Genomic DNA, 20,075 nt, shown 5'->3' with positions numbered 1-20,075 from the left:
CAGGTAAGTTTTGTCCACATTAGCATTTTTGTTTGTACGTTTATTTGTGTGTTGTGTGTACCTGCAAATACGGAGTTGTCTGTCAAAGTCAGTGTCGTGTGGTGCAGTACCAGGCTTAAAATTGCTTGTGTCAAAATAAGCCAGTGTATGGTTGGTAAAGCCATGCATGGTTCCTGTCTGACTGTACAAATACTGATACACCATTCGAGGAATAAACTCTGATGTAAAGGATATCACAAACGCCTTGAGGGAAAGCAAGAGAGACACCAGCAGTTAGATGTGAATTTATTTTATCAGAAGTTATCATTTTTGTGTTAATACACACATTTGTAATTACTGCAAACTTGCTGATTCCACTCAAGATGTTGTACCATATGCCTGGGAAAGGAAAGATAAACAAATGGCAGACTGAAAAAAACGTCACCAGTTACTCATGTAACCTCGGTTCCCTGAGATGAAGGGAACAAGACATGGCCGTAAGCACAATGCGGAAGTCCTTCTAGGCAACCTTGTTGAAACTCTTATACAATCATGCCAATCGGCAAAGGTGTTTGAGCCCCGCCCATTCAGGTGCGCAGTTGGCCTATATAATCGGGCGCTCGTTCGCCATTTCTTCAGAATATTCTGACTGAGGGACAAGAGTGAGTCACTCATAATATGAAACTGTAGTAGGAGTGCAGCCAGCTTTGGCAATGTCTCGTACCCTTCATCTCAGGGAACCAAGGTTACATGTGTACCTCTGTTCCAAGACAAAGTTTGCAGTATTGAAGGAAGAAAATTTGGAAGAAATGGTGCCTGAGCACCTGCTTGTATAGGCCAGCTGTGAGCCTGGATGGGCGGGGCTCAGACACCATTGCCAATCAGAAGATTGGTGTGATTCTATAAGGGTTTCAACAAGGTCCTCTAGAAGGACTTCCCCATAGTGCTTACGGCCATGTCAAGTGAACTGAATCAATAGGGAACGAGGATGAATAATATTTATGTTGTGTATAGTATGTCTCAATATATTTGCTGCTTCTTACCAATCTCTTTAGCGCTGACAGCGTCAGGTCGGCGTATTTCAGTGACAAATTTCGCTGCATCAAGGCGGATTTCGATGACGTTATTAAGCAGAGCAAAGACTGGTGCCAACGGGAAGGAAGCCACAAAGAGCGTGACAAATCCATACTGAATAACTGCAGACAAATAAATACACATACCTAAATTAGGCTGTTCTTGATTGCATGCCGTTTTAAACACTTAACCTCATTGAATTTAAAACAAACACTTGCCTGTATAAAGCAGGCGTAAGCAAGCTTTCTAACATGAAAATGGTTCATACTGTTTCAAGATTTTCCAGGACATTTCATGAGACCAAATCATGTGATATTAAAGAAATAACACATTTGAGCTCATGTAAAATCATACTTCTATTGTGGTTCGTGGCTTGCACATGTGAGGTTTAAACTAGCTGTACAGCTGTGTAACCTTAACCTTCCCTTACAAAAATGAACCATGGTTACTTCAGTAACCACAGTATCACCCTGGTATTTTATAGTAAAATCCTAGTGACTATAAAATGAAATATGGTTTCTATATTAACAGAATATTGCTGTCGTAACACTTTGGTTAATTGCATTAAAACTATGGCTCCTGCTAAAGAACATGGTTACAACAATATTTCTACAGTAAAACCATGGTTAATTGTATTGAGACCCCTAGCGTCCACCAAAAACGTGGCGGGGCGATTTGACTCCGATCCGTCCGAGGAGGTGCAGCTGTCGTCCATTAGAGGGTGGAGGAGTGGCCGAAAACCAAGCTGCGGCGTATCGGAGAACCGGCGAGTAAGTGTTTTATTTCTCTCTCTCTCTCTTCCACAGCCACTCCATGTTGGCCTTTCCCTCTCTTTTTAAAATGTTTTGTTAATTTGGCACGATAGGCGTTACGGTGTGTATGTGCAACACTTTTATTTTTTGTTTCGGGGATGACCGGCAGACAGTGCGGAAGGCACGCCCCTCGCCAAGGAAAGGGGGTAGCGGGGGGTGGGGGGGGTTTGTACGTCATGCTGGGGGCTCCCCGGCCTGAGAGAACGCGCGAGGGCGGGGCCAGATCGTGATTACGCACACCCGGCCCCTAATCAGGCTAATCAAGCCTCAGAGAGGAATAAAGGCCGACCGAAGACGTCAGTGCGACAGAGAGAGATTTACGGGCAGCTGTCCGACACCTGTGTGTGTGTGTGTGTGTGTGTGTGTGTGTGTTTGTCTTTTTTGTTTCAGTTTTATATTAAACTATTATTTATATTGTCAAGCCGGTTCTCGCCTCCTCCTTTCCATTGATCCCTTTACTATTTTAAATGGCGCATGTAAATTAACCTGCCCTCAGCAAGAGGTCACAATGTTAAACTGCAAAAACAAAGTGTGAGGTAGGGATCTTTTAGATATCAAATAATACATTAAGAAAACTTTAAATTATATTTTTCATAAAAAACTATCAAAGTTAGAGTGGTGGTGGCGTAGTGGGCTACAGAGCTGGTAATCAGAAGGTTGCTGGTTCGATCCCCACAGCCACCACCATTGTGTCCTTGAGTAAGGCACTTAACTCCAGGTTGCTCCGGGGGGATTGTCCCTGTAATAAGTGCTCTGTAAGTCGCTTTGGATAAAAGCATCTGCCAAATGCACAAATGTAAATGTAAATTAAAGTTGTGTCTTCACTTTGCGTCAACTCTTTATTTTTTTTAACCCTGAATAAATTAGAAAATGTCCTGATCAGCTTTAACTCTGGGTTCCCCTTTCGCACTTCCTGTTTATGGTGGATGTAACAGTAGGACACGTGGTCTGGTACGTTTGATATATTTCATACAAACAATTTATAAGTCACAGCATCAACCTGTCATTCTCATTATTATAATTTCTGTTAAAATTGTGGGATACATTTTGGCATTTTAGTTTATAGAGGCGTCTTCAACTGAGGGGAAAAATGGCTTCAGTGTACAACACATGGTTAAGATGGAAAAATAGTCAATTTTGTCAACTATTATTAGATAATTAAAGACTTTACACTTGTTGGATGAATCACATTAAAATAGCACGCTTAAAAACCTGTTCCCTTACATCGTTCGTTAGCTGAGACCTTATCAAATATATCCATTTCAAATTAATTTAGTATTAAAAAATAAAAACTCAGATTTGAAACATGTTTTGTCCCTTATCTCAAGAATCAGTGTTAAAGTAAAAAATAGTAGGGGAGTTAATTCACTCAACCCATCTCCATGTACTCTGGGTTTAGACCCTCGTATGGCTCCAGATCGTAGTCCAAATCCCAGCGATGTGGTTCCCGTTTGGAATCTTTGTCGTCCTCATCTTCCGCTCCTTCTTTCTCCTCCTTGTATGCACGATACATCTTCTTCAGCTTCCTGTATGACATAACGATGTGAGCTGGGCATCAAACATTTCCTCCATCACTCCCTGAGCTCTGCTTACGTAAACTTAAGTGGTGTTGCAAATTCAAATTTAATTTAAGAAGAGAATTAGGGACTTCAAATGGACGTGCATTTTGAATAAAAGAAAATTAGCAAAGGGACTAAAGGAAGACTGTGTGTGTGTGTGTGTGTGTGTGTGTGTGTGTGTGTGTGTGTGTGTGTGTGTGTGTGTGTCTGTCAACACTTACGGGATGGCAATTTCAAACACATTATTCTGAATCAGCTGCTTCCCCAGCATAATGATGCCCAGCTGAATACACACTTCAATAAGACAACCACCTGGAGAACACTGTAACAGAAATACATGTGCATACAAATACTTGGTTAATAAATACTGACACACTGAAAACAAAACATAAGTTTGCCTTAATAATTACCTCTTCCATGCGGAAATCCTTAAAGACATAAACGTAATCACCCGGGCGACCAGCAAACCTAAGTGAGCAGAGCAGAGTTATGAGGGGTATTTAATGATAGTGATGATACACTGCATAATGTTCAGGCACACAAGTCAGAATTATATTTCACAGTTAAAAATGTGCTTCAGAATTGTCAAAAACCAATATGTCAATACTTTTTTATTTTTTGGTTGATTAAAAAATTTTTTTTTTAAATATAACAATTTCACTTAAATGGTCATATGAAGAGAGTGTGCAGATATACTGTTTTTATATATATATATTTTTTATATATTTTGTTTTTATATATTTGTAAAATGTATATATTTTATATGTTTTTATATATACAGCTTTTATGTATATTAGTGCTGTCAATCGATCAAATCAAATTTGAATCCTGATTAAGCGCATATTTTTCACAGCTAAACGTGATTTAAGCGCATAATTTTAACAGATAATTGTGATTAATTGCATATGTTTCACAGTTAATTGTGAATAATCGCATATTTTTCACAGTAAGCGTGATTAATCGCACACGCTTCACAGTTAATTGTGATTAATCGCATACTTTCACAGTTAATCGTGATTAATCACAACGTTTTCACAGGTAATCGTGACTAATCGCATACTTTCACAGTTGATTTTGATTAATCGCATATTTTTCACATTCAAGCGCGATTAACCGCATATTTTTCACAGGCGATTTTGATTAATTGCATATCTTTCACAGGTAATCGTGATTAATCACAGATTTTGAAGGGCTAAAATTGTACTCTATATACATCTTTTCACTTAATGCTTCTTAGGATAGAAAACAAATCAATATGTGATTATGTAATGGGAGCCTTCTAACCTACAGTATAAAGATTCTGTAGAAATGCACTAAAATAGCACCAATTTAAATATCATTAAACATTTCACAAAGTCTAACCCACAATATTCAGCAGTTCATTTTAGCCCATTCGGCACATTTCGCGGACGACCCACCGGCCCGCTCGGATCTCCCGATGGCCAGTCCGCCCCTGATCGGCCCTAAAGTGCATCAGCCCACCGGGAAAATGCCGGTATCACAACAGAATTGACATTAGTTTGAATGGATATGTGAAAGTGATGCTGCATTACCTGCCCTTAAAGAATGCCACATAGAACACAGGTGCAAATGCATTCATGCTCTTCAGCAGAAAAGCTTTCAGGATCACATGCTCCTCAAACGTCGATTCAGTCTTTGGAATCTCTGTAAGTGTTACATTAACATCATAAGCATAATTATCATCACCATTAATGCATAATGTGATCACTTATACAGTCACCCACATATAGAGAGAACATAATTCATAAGCCACAAGTGTTCTCTTTGCAACACACACACACACACACACACACACACACACACACACATATATATATATTATACACACCGAGCTCTGTAATCCAGGCTGCTATAGCTCCATAGATCTCATCCAGTACAAGAACCACCAGCAGGTTGATGATGACAGCAGTGGTTGTCACGGTAACACGCACGTTGGCCTTAGCCTCATGGTCAGGGTTCATTGACATAACAGCAAAAACAATGATTCGGTAGAGAATCACTCCAGTCACGGCAGAGAATGTGACCCCGACCTGACAGGACGAAATAAAAGACAAACAGGCGTTTTGACATGACATAAACAAACGCAACACGCTTTGAGTGATGAGACGCATGCTTACAGAAAGGTACTCACCATAAGGAGGATAGAGGATATGTTGATGCAGTATCCTGGCAGCCGATCGGTCCATGATAGAGACTCTGAGACGAGCTGCAAGAACAATGTAATGTTACCTAATGCTCAGTATAACAGCTGTAAATACACAAGCTACAGCTGATGAACTGATAGAGACATTTTGGCCAACACTGATAACCGAAAAATGTATTTATAGGTTATGACACTGGTACGGTGAACTGATATTATCTATACTGTTTTGTCCATTTTTTTTAAAACAGCATTCACAAAAAGTCTCAAATTTTCACATGCTTCGAGATAAAATAAATGTACAGTAAAAAAGGTTGATAGTTGTTAATAATAGTTTTTAAATACACTCACCTAAAGGATTATTAGGAACACATACTAATACTGTGTTTGACCCCCTTTCGCCTTCAGAACTGCCTTAATTCTACGTGGCATTGATTCAACAAGGTGCTGAAAGCATTCTTTAGAAATGTTGGCCCATATTGATAGGATAGCATCTTGCAGTTGATGGAGATTTGTGGGATGCACATCCAGGGCACGAAGCTCCCGTTCCACCACATCCCAAAGATGCTCTATTGGGTTGAGATCTGGTGACTGTGGGGGCCATTTTAGTACAGTGAACTCATTGTCATGTTCAAGAAACCAATTTGAAATGATTCGAGCTTTGTGACATGGTGCATTATCCTGCTGGAAGTAGCCATCAGAGGATGGGTACATGGTGGCCATAAAGGGATGGACATGGTCAGAAACAATGCTCAGGTAGGCCGTGGCATTTAAACGATGCCCAATTGGCACTAAGGGGCCTAAAGTGTGCCAAGAAAACATCCCCCACACCATTACACCACCACCTCCAGCCTGCACAGTGGTAACAAGGCATGATGGATCCATGTTCTCATTCTGTTTACGCCAAATTCTGACTCTACCATCTGAATGTCTCAACAGAAATCGAGACTCATCAGACCAGGCAACATTTTTCCAGTCTTCAACTGTCCAATTTTGGTGAGCTCTTGCAAATTGTAGCCTCTTTTTCCTATTTGTAGTGGAGATGAGTGGTACCCGGTGGGGTCTTCTGCTGTTGTAGCCCATCCGCCTCAAGGTTGTGCGTGTTGTGGCTTCACAAATGCTTTGCTGCATACCTCGGTTGTAACGAGTGGTTATTTCAGGCAAAGTTGCTCTTCTATCAGCTTGAATCAGTCGGCCCATTCTCCTCTGACCTCTAGCATCAACAAGGCATTTTCTCCCACAGGACTGCCACATACTGGATGTTTTTCCTTTTCACACCATTCTTTGTAAACCCTAGAAATGGTTGTGCGTGAAAATCCCAGTAACTGAGCAGATTGTGAAATACTCAGACCGGCCCGTCTGGCACCAACAACCATGCCACGCTCAAAATTGCTTAAATCACCTTTCTTTCCCATTCTGACATTCAGTTTGGAGTTCAGGAGATTGTCTTGACCAGGACCACACCCCTAAATGCATTGAAGCAACTGCCATGTGATTGGTTGATTAGATAATTGCATTAATGAGAAATTGAACAGGTGTTCCTAATAATCCTTTAGGTGAGTGTAAGTCATAGAAAGAGTAAACTGTTTGAACTTATAATAAAAATCCCTAATACTGTTACTAATTAACAGTCAAAAATATGGGTTTTTCAAAAATCAATGCAAATATTCAACGAGCAGATATACAATACTTATATACTTTATAGTTTACATTGCAACTTTTAGCAAATGAGATGTACACATTTTATTTTAAATTAAACAAATGCTTATTTGATTTTTTTTTTTTTACTCAAAATTAACTTCAAAACATTTAAAAACAGCAAATTTGCATGATACACTGGCAGAGCTGTCGATATATTTTCAACCTAATATTTGCGAAATCAGAACCAAAATTATTAAATTGGCAAATGAGATGTAATCAAAGTTGCTGAAAACATTTGAATGCTCATTTATTAAATATTTACTTTAAATTTCACGTTAAAAACAGCAAAATGTGCATTATCCATTGACGGAGCTGCTGGTATATTTTGAACCTAATATTAGCCAATATCAGGGCTTCTGATAAAAACAGCAACATGCATTATCCATTGATAGAACTGGCAGTATTTATAAGCAAATATCAATCAAATCAGACCCAAACTGATAATATTGGCAAAGGATCTGTTCACACAATTGCTGAAATCAAATGAATTCTCATTTACACAATATTTACAAAAAATTCACTCACACTATTTAATATTTAAAGTCAGAAAATGTGCATTATTAACTGAAAAAGCTGACATTTTTAACTAATATCAGCCAAATCACACCTGTTCTGATCATACTGGCAAATAAGATATATGCACGATTTCTGATAATGATAATAATAATAAATAATAATAATAATAATAATAACTATTTGTATAGCATCTTTTTGCAACTTAGCACAAAGTGCTTCACAGAATAAAATCAAATACACATAATAAAACACATTCGCATATTAGCAAAATCAAATCACACACACTCTCAGGTACAAACACATACACAGTGAACATGTGTCTTTGATTAGAGGAAGGACACCACTCTAACTTGCATGTTTTAATCCAGCTCTCACTCTAATCCTGCATAATCTAGTGTGGAATACCCAGAGAGGTAATCTGCTTTTGGTGTTGTGTGTAGTATGCGTGTATGCCAGGGACAGTGTTTGAGCGCGCATGTGTGTTGGGTGTTGTGTGTGCGCCGCGGAGGCCTGACACCACATGCAAGGGCACGATGACAGTAACAAAAATCTGCAAAATCCCATCAAATGAAACTGCGACCAAACTGCTCATTTCAGATGGAACAAACCATTATGGAAAAACACAGTCTGTGTAATTCGTTGTCTACCAAGAACAAGATAAGAGTGCGCTAATGAAGAGAGACAGAGCTAGGGATGAGATAAAGAGGAAGACGGATATGGCCCGGGTGGGAAGTTGGGATCCGGCGGAGGTCATCACCGTGCCACGCCATGACTGACTGCTGAGAACAAACTACATTATCTCTGATGCCCCGCCCTCTTTGGGATAAGTTTATTAGCTTTCTCTCTCATAGTCACACACACACACAGTAAACTCTCTCAAATGATCCCCTCCTCACCGGTAGCTGTCCTCCTTTAGCAGACAGTAGCTTCTCTCTGCCTTTGTCATCTGTTCCTGCGTCCGGCTGTAACACAGATCAGAGATTAAAAGCACGGCACAAACACTCCCTTTCATTCTCTCACATCTACTTGGAAACATTTCTGTGTTCTGGGGTATTCTAGCCCAGTGACGTCCCTAAAAAAGTTTCAAATATCAGTGGAGGTGTTGTGAAAGCACCATGCTCAAGGATAGCTCACACTGGCCAATAACAAACACAGAATTTGAGTGGTTGTTGGGTTCAAAAGAGCAGTATGTTATCCCTATTGGTGTTTGTACATTTCCCAATGCTCTAAATCCAACAGGCAACATTAGAAGTTGGCGTTCGATGGGACATTGTAAACTGGCATTTATCGAGTTTGAATGCAACTAATCACAGGTGTAATGGTTTTTAATTTGCCCCACCATCTCAAACATTGGGCACATGACAAGAGACGCTAAATTTAATGGTTAAAGACATCCATCTAGCATGTTTACAAGTAAACCGTGCAGATAGACGCCTTAGAATCCAGGCATGTGGCAGCCTTAAGAAAACATGCTTTTTAAAGAGAGATCATCCATCCATCTTCAACCGCTTATCCGTCGGGTCGCGGGGGCAGCTGCTCCAGCAGGGGGCCCAAAACTTCCCTATCCCGAGCCACATTAACCAGCTCTGACTGGGGGACCCCGAGTCAGATGTAATCTCTCCACCTAATCCTGGGTCTTCCCCGAGGCCTCCTCCCAGCTGGACGTGCCTGAAACACCTCCCTAGGGAGGCGGCCAGGGGGCATCCTTACCAGATGCCCAAACCACCTCAACTGACTCCTTTCGACGCAAAGGAGCAGCGGCTCTACTCCGAGCTCCTCACGGATGACTGAGCTCCTCACCCTATCTCTAAGGGAGAAGCCCGCCACCCTTCTGAGGAAGCCCATTTCGGCCGCTTGTACTCGCGACCTAGTTCTTTCGGTCATGACCCAGCCTTCATGACCATAGGTGAGGGTAGGAACGAAAATTGACCAGTAGATCGAGAGCTTTGCCTTCCAGCTCAGCTCTCTTTTCGTGACAACGGTGTGATAGAGCGAGTGCAATGCCGCCCCCGCTGCCCCGATTCTCTGGCCAACCTCCCGCTCCATTGTCCCCTCACTCGTGAACAAGACCCCGAGGTACTTGAACTCCTTCACTTGGGGCAATACCTCCTTCCCTACCTGGAGTACACACTCCATCGGTTTCCTGCTGAGTGCTAAAGAGAGATCATAATAAACTTCAAATTTGATTCTGCTGTTATTAATGCCCATATCCTAATTAAAATGTAAAATCTAAAGTAATTAGTGTAGGATTTCCTTTTGGACCAATCTCAAAGGATCCTAATGGGAATTCAATAGGGATCATATAAGATCCTAATGGATGAATGGGATTTCCGACAGGACTATTTCATTATTGGAGTTCTCTTGGATATTGTGCAATCTTTATCATAGTTATGGATAATGATAAATTCATTTTTATATATTACAGCAGGAGGTTTTGTCCTATTGGCAATCATTGTGTGCTAAAAAAGTTTTGATATGTTGTAATCCTATAGAAATATTGGCATTAGGATCCTGTAGAATTGTGTAGAAGGCGTTATGCCCTGCTAAAGAGACCATCTTAGACCAGCATAAATGACCATGCCTTTCCATGCTGGTTTGGTGCTGGTTCAGCTGCTTTTCACCAGGAAAAGTACACCATGATCACACCGGAAGTTGGCATGTTGTTTCCGAGATTTCCGGTAGTCGTCATTTTTATTTGTATAGCGCTTTTCACAACGCACATCCTTTCAAAGCAGCTTTACAGAAAATGAAACTGTAATATCTAAAGTCTTATGGTGCGTTCACATACAACGCAAAGAAAATTTTCGCCTTGGATTGCTCGCGTGAGTAACGCGAACCCGTGAGTATTCCCCCTTCTCTTCCGAAAAAGGATGGGAGGAGGGGCTTCTACGACTTGGTTCATAATAGAGTACAACCAATCGCTGGAATCAAGTAGGCGCGCATATTTTCAGAAGTCAGCAGGTAGTCCAACTTCCTCGCTCACTTTCATCCAAGCGCTGTCATTTTTCGCCCGGTTTCTGTACATGTATGACGTTGTGACGTACAATTATGGGTTCCCACACACCGCTGCAACTATTTTTTCATACATTTTTCCAGATTTCTTCTGCTACTACGTCAGTACATCAGTGACATCCGGACAATCTCAATGCTGATAGGCTTTCGCGACAGCGCATCATGCGGATTATGCGAATTAACCGATTTCGAGTGTTCGAGTCACGCCATTCGCTTCATTCGTTGTATGTGAACGCACCATTAAAGTGATAATAGTGCAGTTTGATTAAATATTATTGTAATTAAATAAATAATTATTGTATATAGGACACCTGTGAGCAAGCTGAAAACTCCATAAGATGTTGGTTATCTAGGTACCCTAGGATTGACCATATTATGCTAACTAACTGACAAGTGCCATCTCCTATCGGACATTTTTTCATCAGCTTCAGTGTGTTTACTATCCCATGTGGTGCGACTGGCAGCATGTGCGTCAGCAGCGTACATATCCCGCGTTGAAACTAGGAAGCTATAATCAGTGACTAGCGCAATTCAGAGGTTGCATTTTCTCGCTCTAACATTACATTTTTACTCCACTGATGGTTAGGTTTAGGTATGGGGATTGTAAAGCTGAAAACAGCTTGTTTCATAACTCTCTTTTGGTGCCACGCTGTGGTCAATACACTGAAAATGGAGCTCACAGGTGAGCACATATGCCCAACAGCTTGGGCCACTAGGGGCAGTGTTTTGAATATGTTGATTGTAGGGACAGTTATCCCCTCAACGTGCTAACCTGACAGCTTTTGCTGTTGTGCAATGTCTCCGTGTTTATATCCGCATTTCCACTGAACGCGTTTGAATGCACTCTTCTATATGGACTAGTGTTTCTGTGGGCCTCCAGTCCAGGTCCACCTCAAGTATGGTACTGTCTCTTTAAGAACATCAACAGTTCTGCGTTTTGTGTTGGCACACGGCTTCTTTATTACAATTAAATGTTTCTTTTTTGTTTTCGATCAAAAACTAAAATGTAAAGAACAAAAAGTTTATTAAAGGAGACGTTATCAATGACAAATGGTTTGGTGGATCTCGTCTTTGGACACGGTCCAGTGACTTTCAAAACGCAGAGAAAGGATCTCAGTAACTTCTCATATTAAAAGATATATCTTGGGATTTTAAGAATAGAGATTGTTCAAATGAAGATAGTGTTTAATCTGGAAATCTGTAATTACCCAGCCCTAATCCCTATTAATTTTACCCCTTTTATGGACCCTCTAGGGCAAGGGTCAGCAACATTTTTGACACAGAGTGCCATTTTTTTATTTTCCTGGGTAATGGCTGTGCCTACACCCCAAACCCCCCCACCCCCTTTGAATCAAAGTGGCACGTTTAATGGCACAATTAACTGAAAGTGAAGCGCTGTCGGCTCGAGATGCACAAATGGCTTGCATGCTCCATACATGGGTATACTGCAGTCTCATCACATTTTAACTATTTGTTTAGCATCCCATTCAGCACAGTACCTCTCTCGCCATTGCTGCCATGCCAGTGATTACCCCTCTGCGTGCCAATGTTGGCAAGCATGCCATAGGTTGCCAACCCCTGCCCTAGGGTATGCATTACCCCAGTTGGGAATCATTAGGTTAGGGTATATTGTGTTTTTGTTTCCATCCACTAAAATCAAAGCTGCTATTTGTTTACATTTTAGTACAATTTACCTCTTCCTTCTTATTCTTTGCCGCCTTCTGCTGTTTCTTATGAAGAAAGTCCTCATACGCTGGCCGCAGCTCATTCTGAGATCAAAAATAAAAATCACAATAATAAGTTCCCTCCCTCTCCTCATACATACACATGCATCAAGCTCTATGATCAAGGACTATACATGCATACTGTAGATGTCAACAAGCACCAACAGCAAAAGCAATTTGAGGAAGACATCAGACAAACACACACACACACACACACACATACACACAAACACACAAACACACATACACACAAACACACACACACAAGCTTATGCCGAAGCAAAACTGTCTCCATAGAAACAGGATTCACATGCACAAATACAAATAATTGTCTTGCTTTCACATACAATCAGTTTTGTTTCTCGAGGCAAGGACGCTCAAAAATATGAAGGTTATGAAGTGTGCGTTGGCTGATTTGGTAGTTCATTAAAAAACCCATAACCCCCTGGGCTTGTCTGGTGAATATGCAAACACATTTAAGATGAGTGCTGTAGACCGAATCAGTTCTCCATCCAAACATGGAAGAATGACAGGATTTGGGTGTATAACGCACAATGCTAAGGAAAAGTAATACTGTATAGTCTGATGATGTCAAATGTGTTTTCTGGTGACAACTTCATAATAAAAGTCACAAATATCTGGCAAGTGCATTGTGTTTAGGATTGTGGCATCAGGGTTAATGGATAAGAGAGAGAGAGAGAGAGAGAGAGAGAGAGAGAGAGAGAGAGAGAGAGAGAGAGAGAGAGAGAGAGAGAGAGAGAGAGAGAGAGAGAGAGAGAGAGAGAATAATCATTTACCTCTGCTCTGTCCTATTGGCCAGCATCAAAGCAAAGAAAAATATGATGTAAGATATGACACAAATATGCAATGGTAGCATATTTGTCTTGCTACATGATCTCTGAATACTCCGTGATTATGCTACAGTAGGCAAGCAATACCAGGATGACATACTGCACAAAACAGTTTTGCTAAATGATAATACATGGTTCATTTCAAATATCATGGCAGTTCTGAGGTGAAATGTTCATTATGAGGTGCTTACAGTGTGAAAAAATGGATTAGATTTTTTAAGGTCAGTTATATATAGACCTTAAACCTAAAGGCAGATTTATAGTTGGACACGTTTGCATTTATAGTTCTGTGTTGGTGAGTCTGCATCATTCTGTGAGTATACAGCCAAAATGCTGGTGTATTAAGACAAAAGGGTTAATGGTCTGCACATATATAGCACCCTTTTAACCTTAGCGGTACTCAAAGCACTTTACACTGTGTCTCATTCACCCATTCACACACACGTTTATTCACACACACATTCACACACACCAATGACGGCAGAGCCCATGCAAGGCACTAGCCTGCCATTGGGAGCAACTTGGGGTTCAGTGTCTTGCCCAAGGACACTTCGGCATGTGGAGTCATGTGGGCCGGATAACGAACCACCAACCCTGCGATCAGTGGCCGACCCGCTCTACCACCTGAGCCACAGCCGCCCTTCATTTCTAGCATTAAAAGCATCAAAAATGAGTTCATTAACTATGTTGTATTTCTGATTGTAAATAAATCTGGCATATACTGTATGCTTGCTCTTGAGTCGCTAAAGTATAAATCTGCCTTAAACCTAACCGATGAAACGTGTTTAGATGTTTTAAGATGGCGTTGTGTGAGGAACAGGGCGAAAAGTAAATGTTTATCTGCCGTTTTACTCGTGATTTGTGTGAAAGGAAGGAAAAGTCGTTGTTGTTGTGCCTCTAGTGTTCATTTCACCAGGAAACTGCTGCGATACGTACACAGAGCCATGTACAAATTATTTTAAAACATATTAGCTATAATAATGTGTTTCTATGAGACCAGGTTGTTAAATAATGGGGCGGCTGTGGCTCGGGTGGTAGAGCGGGTCGGCCACTGATCGCAGGGTTGGTGGTTCGATTCCCGGCCCACATGACTCCACATGCCGAAGTGTCCTTGGGCAAGACACTGAACCCCAAGTTGCTCCCAGTGGCAGGCTAGCACCATCATTAGTGAGTGAATGTGTGAATGAGATGCAGTGTAAAGCACTTTAAGCATAAAAAGGTGCTATATAATTGCAGACCATTTACATTTGGCTGGACAACTGTGGGTTGAGTGGCTCTTTTCAAGTGTAAGTGCTTTACATACAATAGAAACATATGAGACAGTTGTTGACGTACATTAAGAGCATAGAACTAAACAAATATGTGGCTAGCAAAGCTCAGATAATTCAATCTGTATGTATTTGAGAAGTTCAGTCAAGAAATCTCTGACTTTTGATCGCAGACTTTGGTATATTGCCAATTGTGAGCATAATCCAAGACATATCTGTGATGCCTTCCGAAACTCTAAAGGAGACTCGTGTGAGATTACTGGCGGGGATGAAGAAAGAGACATCTCCATTAGCTCTCTGTTTAATCTCATTCATGTCTAGGATAAAGAGCTGAGATAATAAAGAGATCTCATTTGTGATTATACTTTCCTCTGGGATACTGTGAAAGTACAAGAATCCTAACACAGCCCACGTTCACACTGTTTAAACGAACTTCATTGCTGTTCATGTTAGAATGACTCTTATGATCTCCTTTAGCCTGAAGTTCTTCATCCACTCAGCTCAATGCTTTAAGCAGAACTCAATCTTATTACTCACACATGTCCTAGCACACACATACATGCCACCCTCTATCTCCACTTATAGACATGCACACACACACACACTTCAATCTTAATTATCTGGCACTCCCAGGTGAAGGGTTCAAACCCCCCAGGAACAATGAAAGCTTGTTTTCATAAACCTATTGACCACTAAGCCAAGAACAGTCTATTTGAGACACTGTTTGATTCAATCCGAGGGGCTGTTTGTTATATTTGTGCTACAATGCTTTATGATCTGTGCCCATACGTGAGTTTTCATTGAAGTTCATTGACCGAAATCCACAATGCTTTTGAGATGGCATTTTATTCAGTATTTTAAGGTGATGTTAAATTAAGCAATAAGCCATGAGAGGCATGACAGTGATTTTACTACAACTGAGGTGTATTGTTGTTAGCCACAACATAGAGGACTTCTGCCGCCAATGAATAATACAATAGCCCATTAGCCAAACTGTAGACATTGCTGATTTAAATAACAGTAAGTTTCTGTCCCCTAATTTGATTGGACAATTCCAAGCATGCTGAATTTCTTGCATGTGTATCAGTTGGCGTTCACATAAGACGTGTTCTTGCATTCTGTGCTGTTTTTTACGTAAACATGTTAGATTGACGTCTTTCACAGTCGCTTTTCAAGTTGTGTCATATTAAATGGTCTCCGGACCTCTGTGTTATATTCCATGGATACTTTTTCGCAGACTGTGATCATGCATTTCCGCCTTGCGTTGTAAATCAAGCAAACTTTTTAATATCTTTAATATTTTTGAATTATTTCATTTTTTTATTATTGATTTTACTTTCATATGTTTTGTTATATTACCCTTTAATTAATAACAAAAATAGCCACCGTTTGTGCTGCTAGGATCACCGTGACAACCGCCCCGCCACGATAATGTGCATGTAATGCAATCAGTTTATAACACCTTATTAGAACCTGAAATACATTGATTAAAACAATAGCACATAATGAGTATTAAGAAGAATTTGATCTTTTATTTCTGTGTTGTCGATTCTTCAAGCTTGTGACTGTTCATTTTCAGTTTTTTAGAGACTGGGATTTTGCGCAACGTTGCACATTGTTACTGTTGTGAGTTACGCACGGGGCTTGACTGGTAATCTGGCATTCCGGGCATTTTCCCGGTGGGCCGACGCACTTTGGGGGTGATCGGGGGCGGACTGGCCATCGGGTTAACCGAGCGGGCTGGTGGGTCGGCCACATTAAGCTACAATGAGCCGCCGCGTTATGCAGAACTGACCACAAAACGGTGCCGCGATGTGCAGAAAAGTACAGCGAACACCCCATGCCCTCACCCCACCCCACCCCACCCCTCCCTGCTCAACAAGTTTTGGGCCAGTTCCCGGGCCGATTTCTCTTCCCAGTCCAGCCCTGGTTACGCATAGCGTGCAACTTGTTCAAGTTCAGCTGTGCATTCGCTTCATTGTCTGTGCAGATGTAATATTATATGTATGTTGTTGATATAGCTGATTAATGTCATATTTAAAGAATGCATAATAATAATGTTTTCCTAAAAGGTTTAATTTTGATTCTGTGTTCAATGAAACACTTTTTACAGTTTGATCCATTATAAACATACCCCGCAAATTATCATGCTGTCGTACAATGATTTTGAACATGGCTCATTTCAAAACGTCAGAGTGCAAATGATACGTTTTATAATAAATGTTAGAGGTTTTTCTGTTGCCGTTTCCTCATGGGTTTAGAAATCTGAAATGCTTGTGCTCGTTCTCACCTCCTCGTCCTCCATGCCGGTCAGATCCCAGCTGTGCTGTAGACATCGCTGTTTCCTCTTCCAGTGTTCCAGAAACACTGCCGCTATACACACACACACATGATTACCACAAGGATATCTATATAGGGTTTAGATCTGTTCTTTAAGCACTTTTCAATATATTACACATTTAGTTTATCATCAAAGACACACTAGTATTGTCAGGGATGGATTATGAATGGCAAAGGCCCGGGGCCAATTATCTCCAAGGGCCCCCCTCCAAAAGTTGATTTCTTGGGGGGTTTGTTTTCATTTTTGATGGGTTTTCGAGCGGGGGATCGCCAAACTGGATCCCGCAACCTTAAAGCCCAGAACACCACAACCCCACCCCCCACCCCAGGGCAGTTGAGGGCCCCTTGGCCCGGTCGGTAATCCATCCCTGAGTATTGTTCATACCCCAGAGGGACATAAAGATGGCGAAGCCCACAGTGGCATGGTTATCAAACAGATAACTGGCACGCGCTGTACTGCAGATACTGCTCAGCTGCCAGTAATCACACACACGATCACAAAGAGGACACATGGTGAAATTAAGATGCTCATCACACATCTCTTGACTGAAAGAGAGAGAGAGAAAGTGATGGAGAAGTTAATTTATTACAGTTTATAAGATAAATCATAACAAAACATTTACATTTAATTTCTTACATTATTATTATTATTATTATTATTTGTTGAAAATGATTGATTTCTAGGATCTGACAAAGCATCTGTAAATAATAGTTCAATTAATACCTAAATATTCCAAAAGACACATTTGGGGTGGTCTTAAGAAATTATAATGAGCTTCTATTAAGCATAACAGCAAATGTCAATGTGAAGTCCAGACAAGAATATATTAGTGTGCGTGTTTACCTGGGCACATTGGTGTCTACAGTGAGGCATCCGTACAGAAATACTGCGACTCCTAAAGCTGAGGCTGGAATCAGCAGTTGTGTGTACACTCCCAACCAGGCAAAATACAGACCTATCTTCTCTCCAAAGTATTTCCTGTTGAGTAGATGTCAACAGGATACACAATGCTTATAAATAGGAAAAAATCTGGAAACATAATATACATTTTTACCGTTAATTTAGCAGTATAATTACACTTTTTAAATCTGAAAACAACCATAAATCCGTTCAATAGTTTACCGTAAAATTACACGTTTTGTCTATTTAAAGGTATATTTTGGGTTCATTTACATTCGTTTATGCATTTGGCAGACGCTTTTATCCAAAGCGACTTACAGAGCCCTCAATACAAGTTAAGCTCAATCGACAGCATTTGTGGCATAATGTTGACTCGTCCCTCCTCGTCCCAAAAATCTGGGTTACATTGAGTCAATGGGGGAAATTTTTTTTTATGTTAAATTATTCACCATTTCAAAAGTATAGCAACAAAATGTAAACAATATGTGTGTTAATATGATTTTAGTGTGATAAAATAACTTCTTTTCAACATCTAGCAGGAAACCGATGGAGTGCGTACTCCAGGTAGGGAAGGAGGTATTGCCCCAAGTGAAGGAGTTCAAGTACCTCGGGGTCTTGTTCACGAGTGAGGGGACAATGGAGCGGGAGGTTGGCCGGAGAATCGGGGCAGCGGGGGCGGTATCGCACTCGCTCTATCACACCGTTGTCAGGAAAAGAGAGCTGAGCCAGAAGGCAAAGCTCTCGATCTACCGGTCAATTTACGTTCCTACCCTCACCTATGGTCATGAAGGCTGGGTCATGACCGAAAGAACTAGGTCACGAGTACAAGTGGCCGAAATGGGCTTCCTCATAAGGGTGGCGGGCTTCTCCCTTAGAGATAGGGTGAGGAGCTCAGTCATCCGTGAGGAGCTCGGAGTCGAGCCGCTGCTCCTTTGCGTCGAAAGGAGTCAGTTGAGGTGGTTTGGGCATCTGGTAAGAATGCCCCCTGGCCGCCTCCCTAGGGAGGTGTTTCAGGCACGGCCAGCTGGGAGGAGGCCTCGGGGAAGACCCAGGATTAGGTGGAGAGATTACATCGCCACACTGGCCTGGGAACGCCTCGGGGTCCCCCAGTCAGAGCTGGTTAATGTGGCTCGGGATAGGGAAGTTTGGGGCCCCCTGCTGGAGCAGCTGCCCCCGCGACCCGACTTCGGATAAGCGGTTGAAAATGGATGGATGGATGGGTGTAAACATCTAGCCAATTTTACAACTTCGTTGCCATGACGATGTAATGACAACAACCCCTAAAATGACTGTAAAAATGACAATTTAAGCAACTTTACATCTCAAACAACACACAAGTTTTAACAGAAGAATTAATGTAAGTGCTTTTATTAAATTATAAGCTTCACATTTCTGCCTTTAAACCCTCCAAAAATTGGCCCCATTGACCTCCATTGTAAGTGCCCTACTGGTACTCGATTTAGCTTTCTTTTTCTTTTTTTTATAGAAAAGGAGGAACGAGTCAGAATTCATTTTTGCAGTAATCAATATTATGACACACATGCTGTCGATTGAGCTTAACTTGTATTGAACCCGGAATATTCCTTTAAATATATTATACATATAGGTTATGGAAACTACTTGTTAACCAATTTACTTCATATTATGCACCCCTAATTACAAATTTGACAAGGGGAAAAAAAGATGAACAAGATGGTTGTAAAATGTGACATTTCTGATACCTGATAAGGTCCATTGGTTGGTATTTGAAGAAAACTCCATAATTGGCCCATTTTTCATGCAACATCTGCAAAATACACAAATATCACTCATTAAAGGGACAGTTCACCCCAAATACTTTCCCCTTATGTCGTTCCAAACCCATATGACATTCGTGTGGACTGACTGACAGTCTCAGTCACCATTCACCTTTGCAATGAAAGTGAATGGGGACTGAGGCTGTCACACATTAGCATCTTTCCTAACGTCTCATTTAGTGTGATATGACAAAAATAACACCCAATAACACACGCATACATACAAGCTTATTGATGACAAGCAGCAGCCAATTGCTGTTTTATGAATTGAATAAAAGCTCAAGAGTCTCTGATGTCAAATCGTAGCAGACTGCGGGACTCACCTGTCTGTCGTTGCATTGCTCTCTATCGTCTGAGCTGTCAAAGTCTCCCTACAGCAAT

General features: G+C 41.1%; 1 protein-coding gene across 1 annotated transcript in view; it reads right to left on the bottom strand.

Annotated features, from left to right (window-relative positions):
- The window catches only part of LOC127622727 (anoctamin-1-like), a 41,528-nt gene that overhangs the window by 5,609 nt on the left and 15,844 nt on the right, over positions 1 to 20,075 (bottom strand). Inside the window, exons 9-25 of the mRNA XM_052096779.1 lie at positions 20,018 to 20,065; positions 19,620 to 19,684; positions 17,842 to 17,976; positions 17,383 to 17,543; positions 16,948 to 17,030; positions 13,336 to 13,347; positions 12,509 to 12,583; positions 8,699 to 8,764; positions 5,577 to 5,651; positions 5,274 to 5,475; positions 4,978 to 5,089; positions 3,835 to 3,892; positions 3,646 to 3,746; positions 3,240 to 3,391; positions 1,023 to 1,175; positions 326 to 378; positions 62 to 243 (exon numbers count right to left, since the gene is read on the bottom strand). Coding sequence (XP_051952739.1) covers positions 62 to 243; positions 326 to 378; positions 1,023 to 1,175; positions 3,240 to 3,391; positions 3,646 to 3,746; positions 3,835 to 3,892; positions 4,978 to 5,089; positions 5,274 to 5,475; positions 5,577 to 5,651; positions 8,699 to 8,764; positions 12,509 to 12,583; positions 13,336 to 13,347; positions 16,948 to 17,030; positions 17,383 to 17,543; positions 17,842 to 17,976; positions 19,620 to 19,684; positions 20,018 to 20,065 — 1,733 coding nt within the window. The remainder of the gene's footprint in view (positions 1 to 61; positions 244 to 325; positions 379 to 1,022; positions 1,176 to 3,239; positions 3,392 to 3,645; positions 3,747 to 3,834; positions 3,893 to 4,977; positions 5,090 to 5,273; positions 5,476 to 5,576; positions 5,652 to 8,698; positions 8,765 to 12,508; positions 12,584 to 13,335; positions 13,348 to 16,947; positions 17,031 to 17,382; positions 17,544 to 17,841; positions 17,977 to 19,619; positions 19,685 to 20,017; positions 20,066 to 20,075) is intronic.

The sequence above is a fragment of the Xyrauchen texanus genome, chromosome 29 (assembly GCF_025860055.1).
Source record: "Xyrauchen texanus isolate HMW12.3.18 chromosome 29, RBS_HiC_50CHRs, whole genome shotgun sequence".
Classification (NCBI taxonomy): domain Eukaryota; kingdom Metazoa; phylum Chordata; class Actinopteri; order Cypriniformes; family Catostomidae; genus Xyrauchen; species Xyrauchen texanus.
This window is presented reverse-complemented; position numbering and strand designations above follow the sequence as displayed.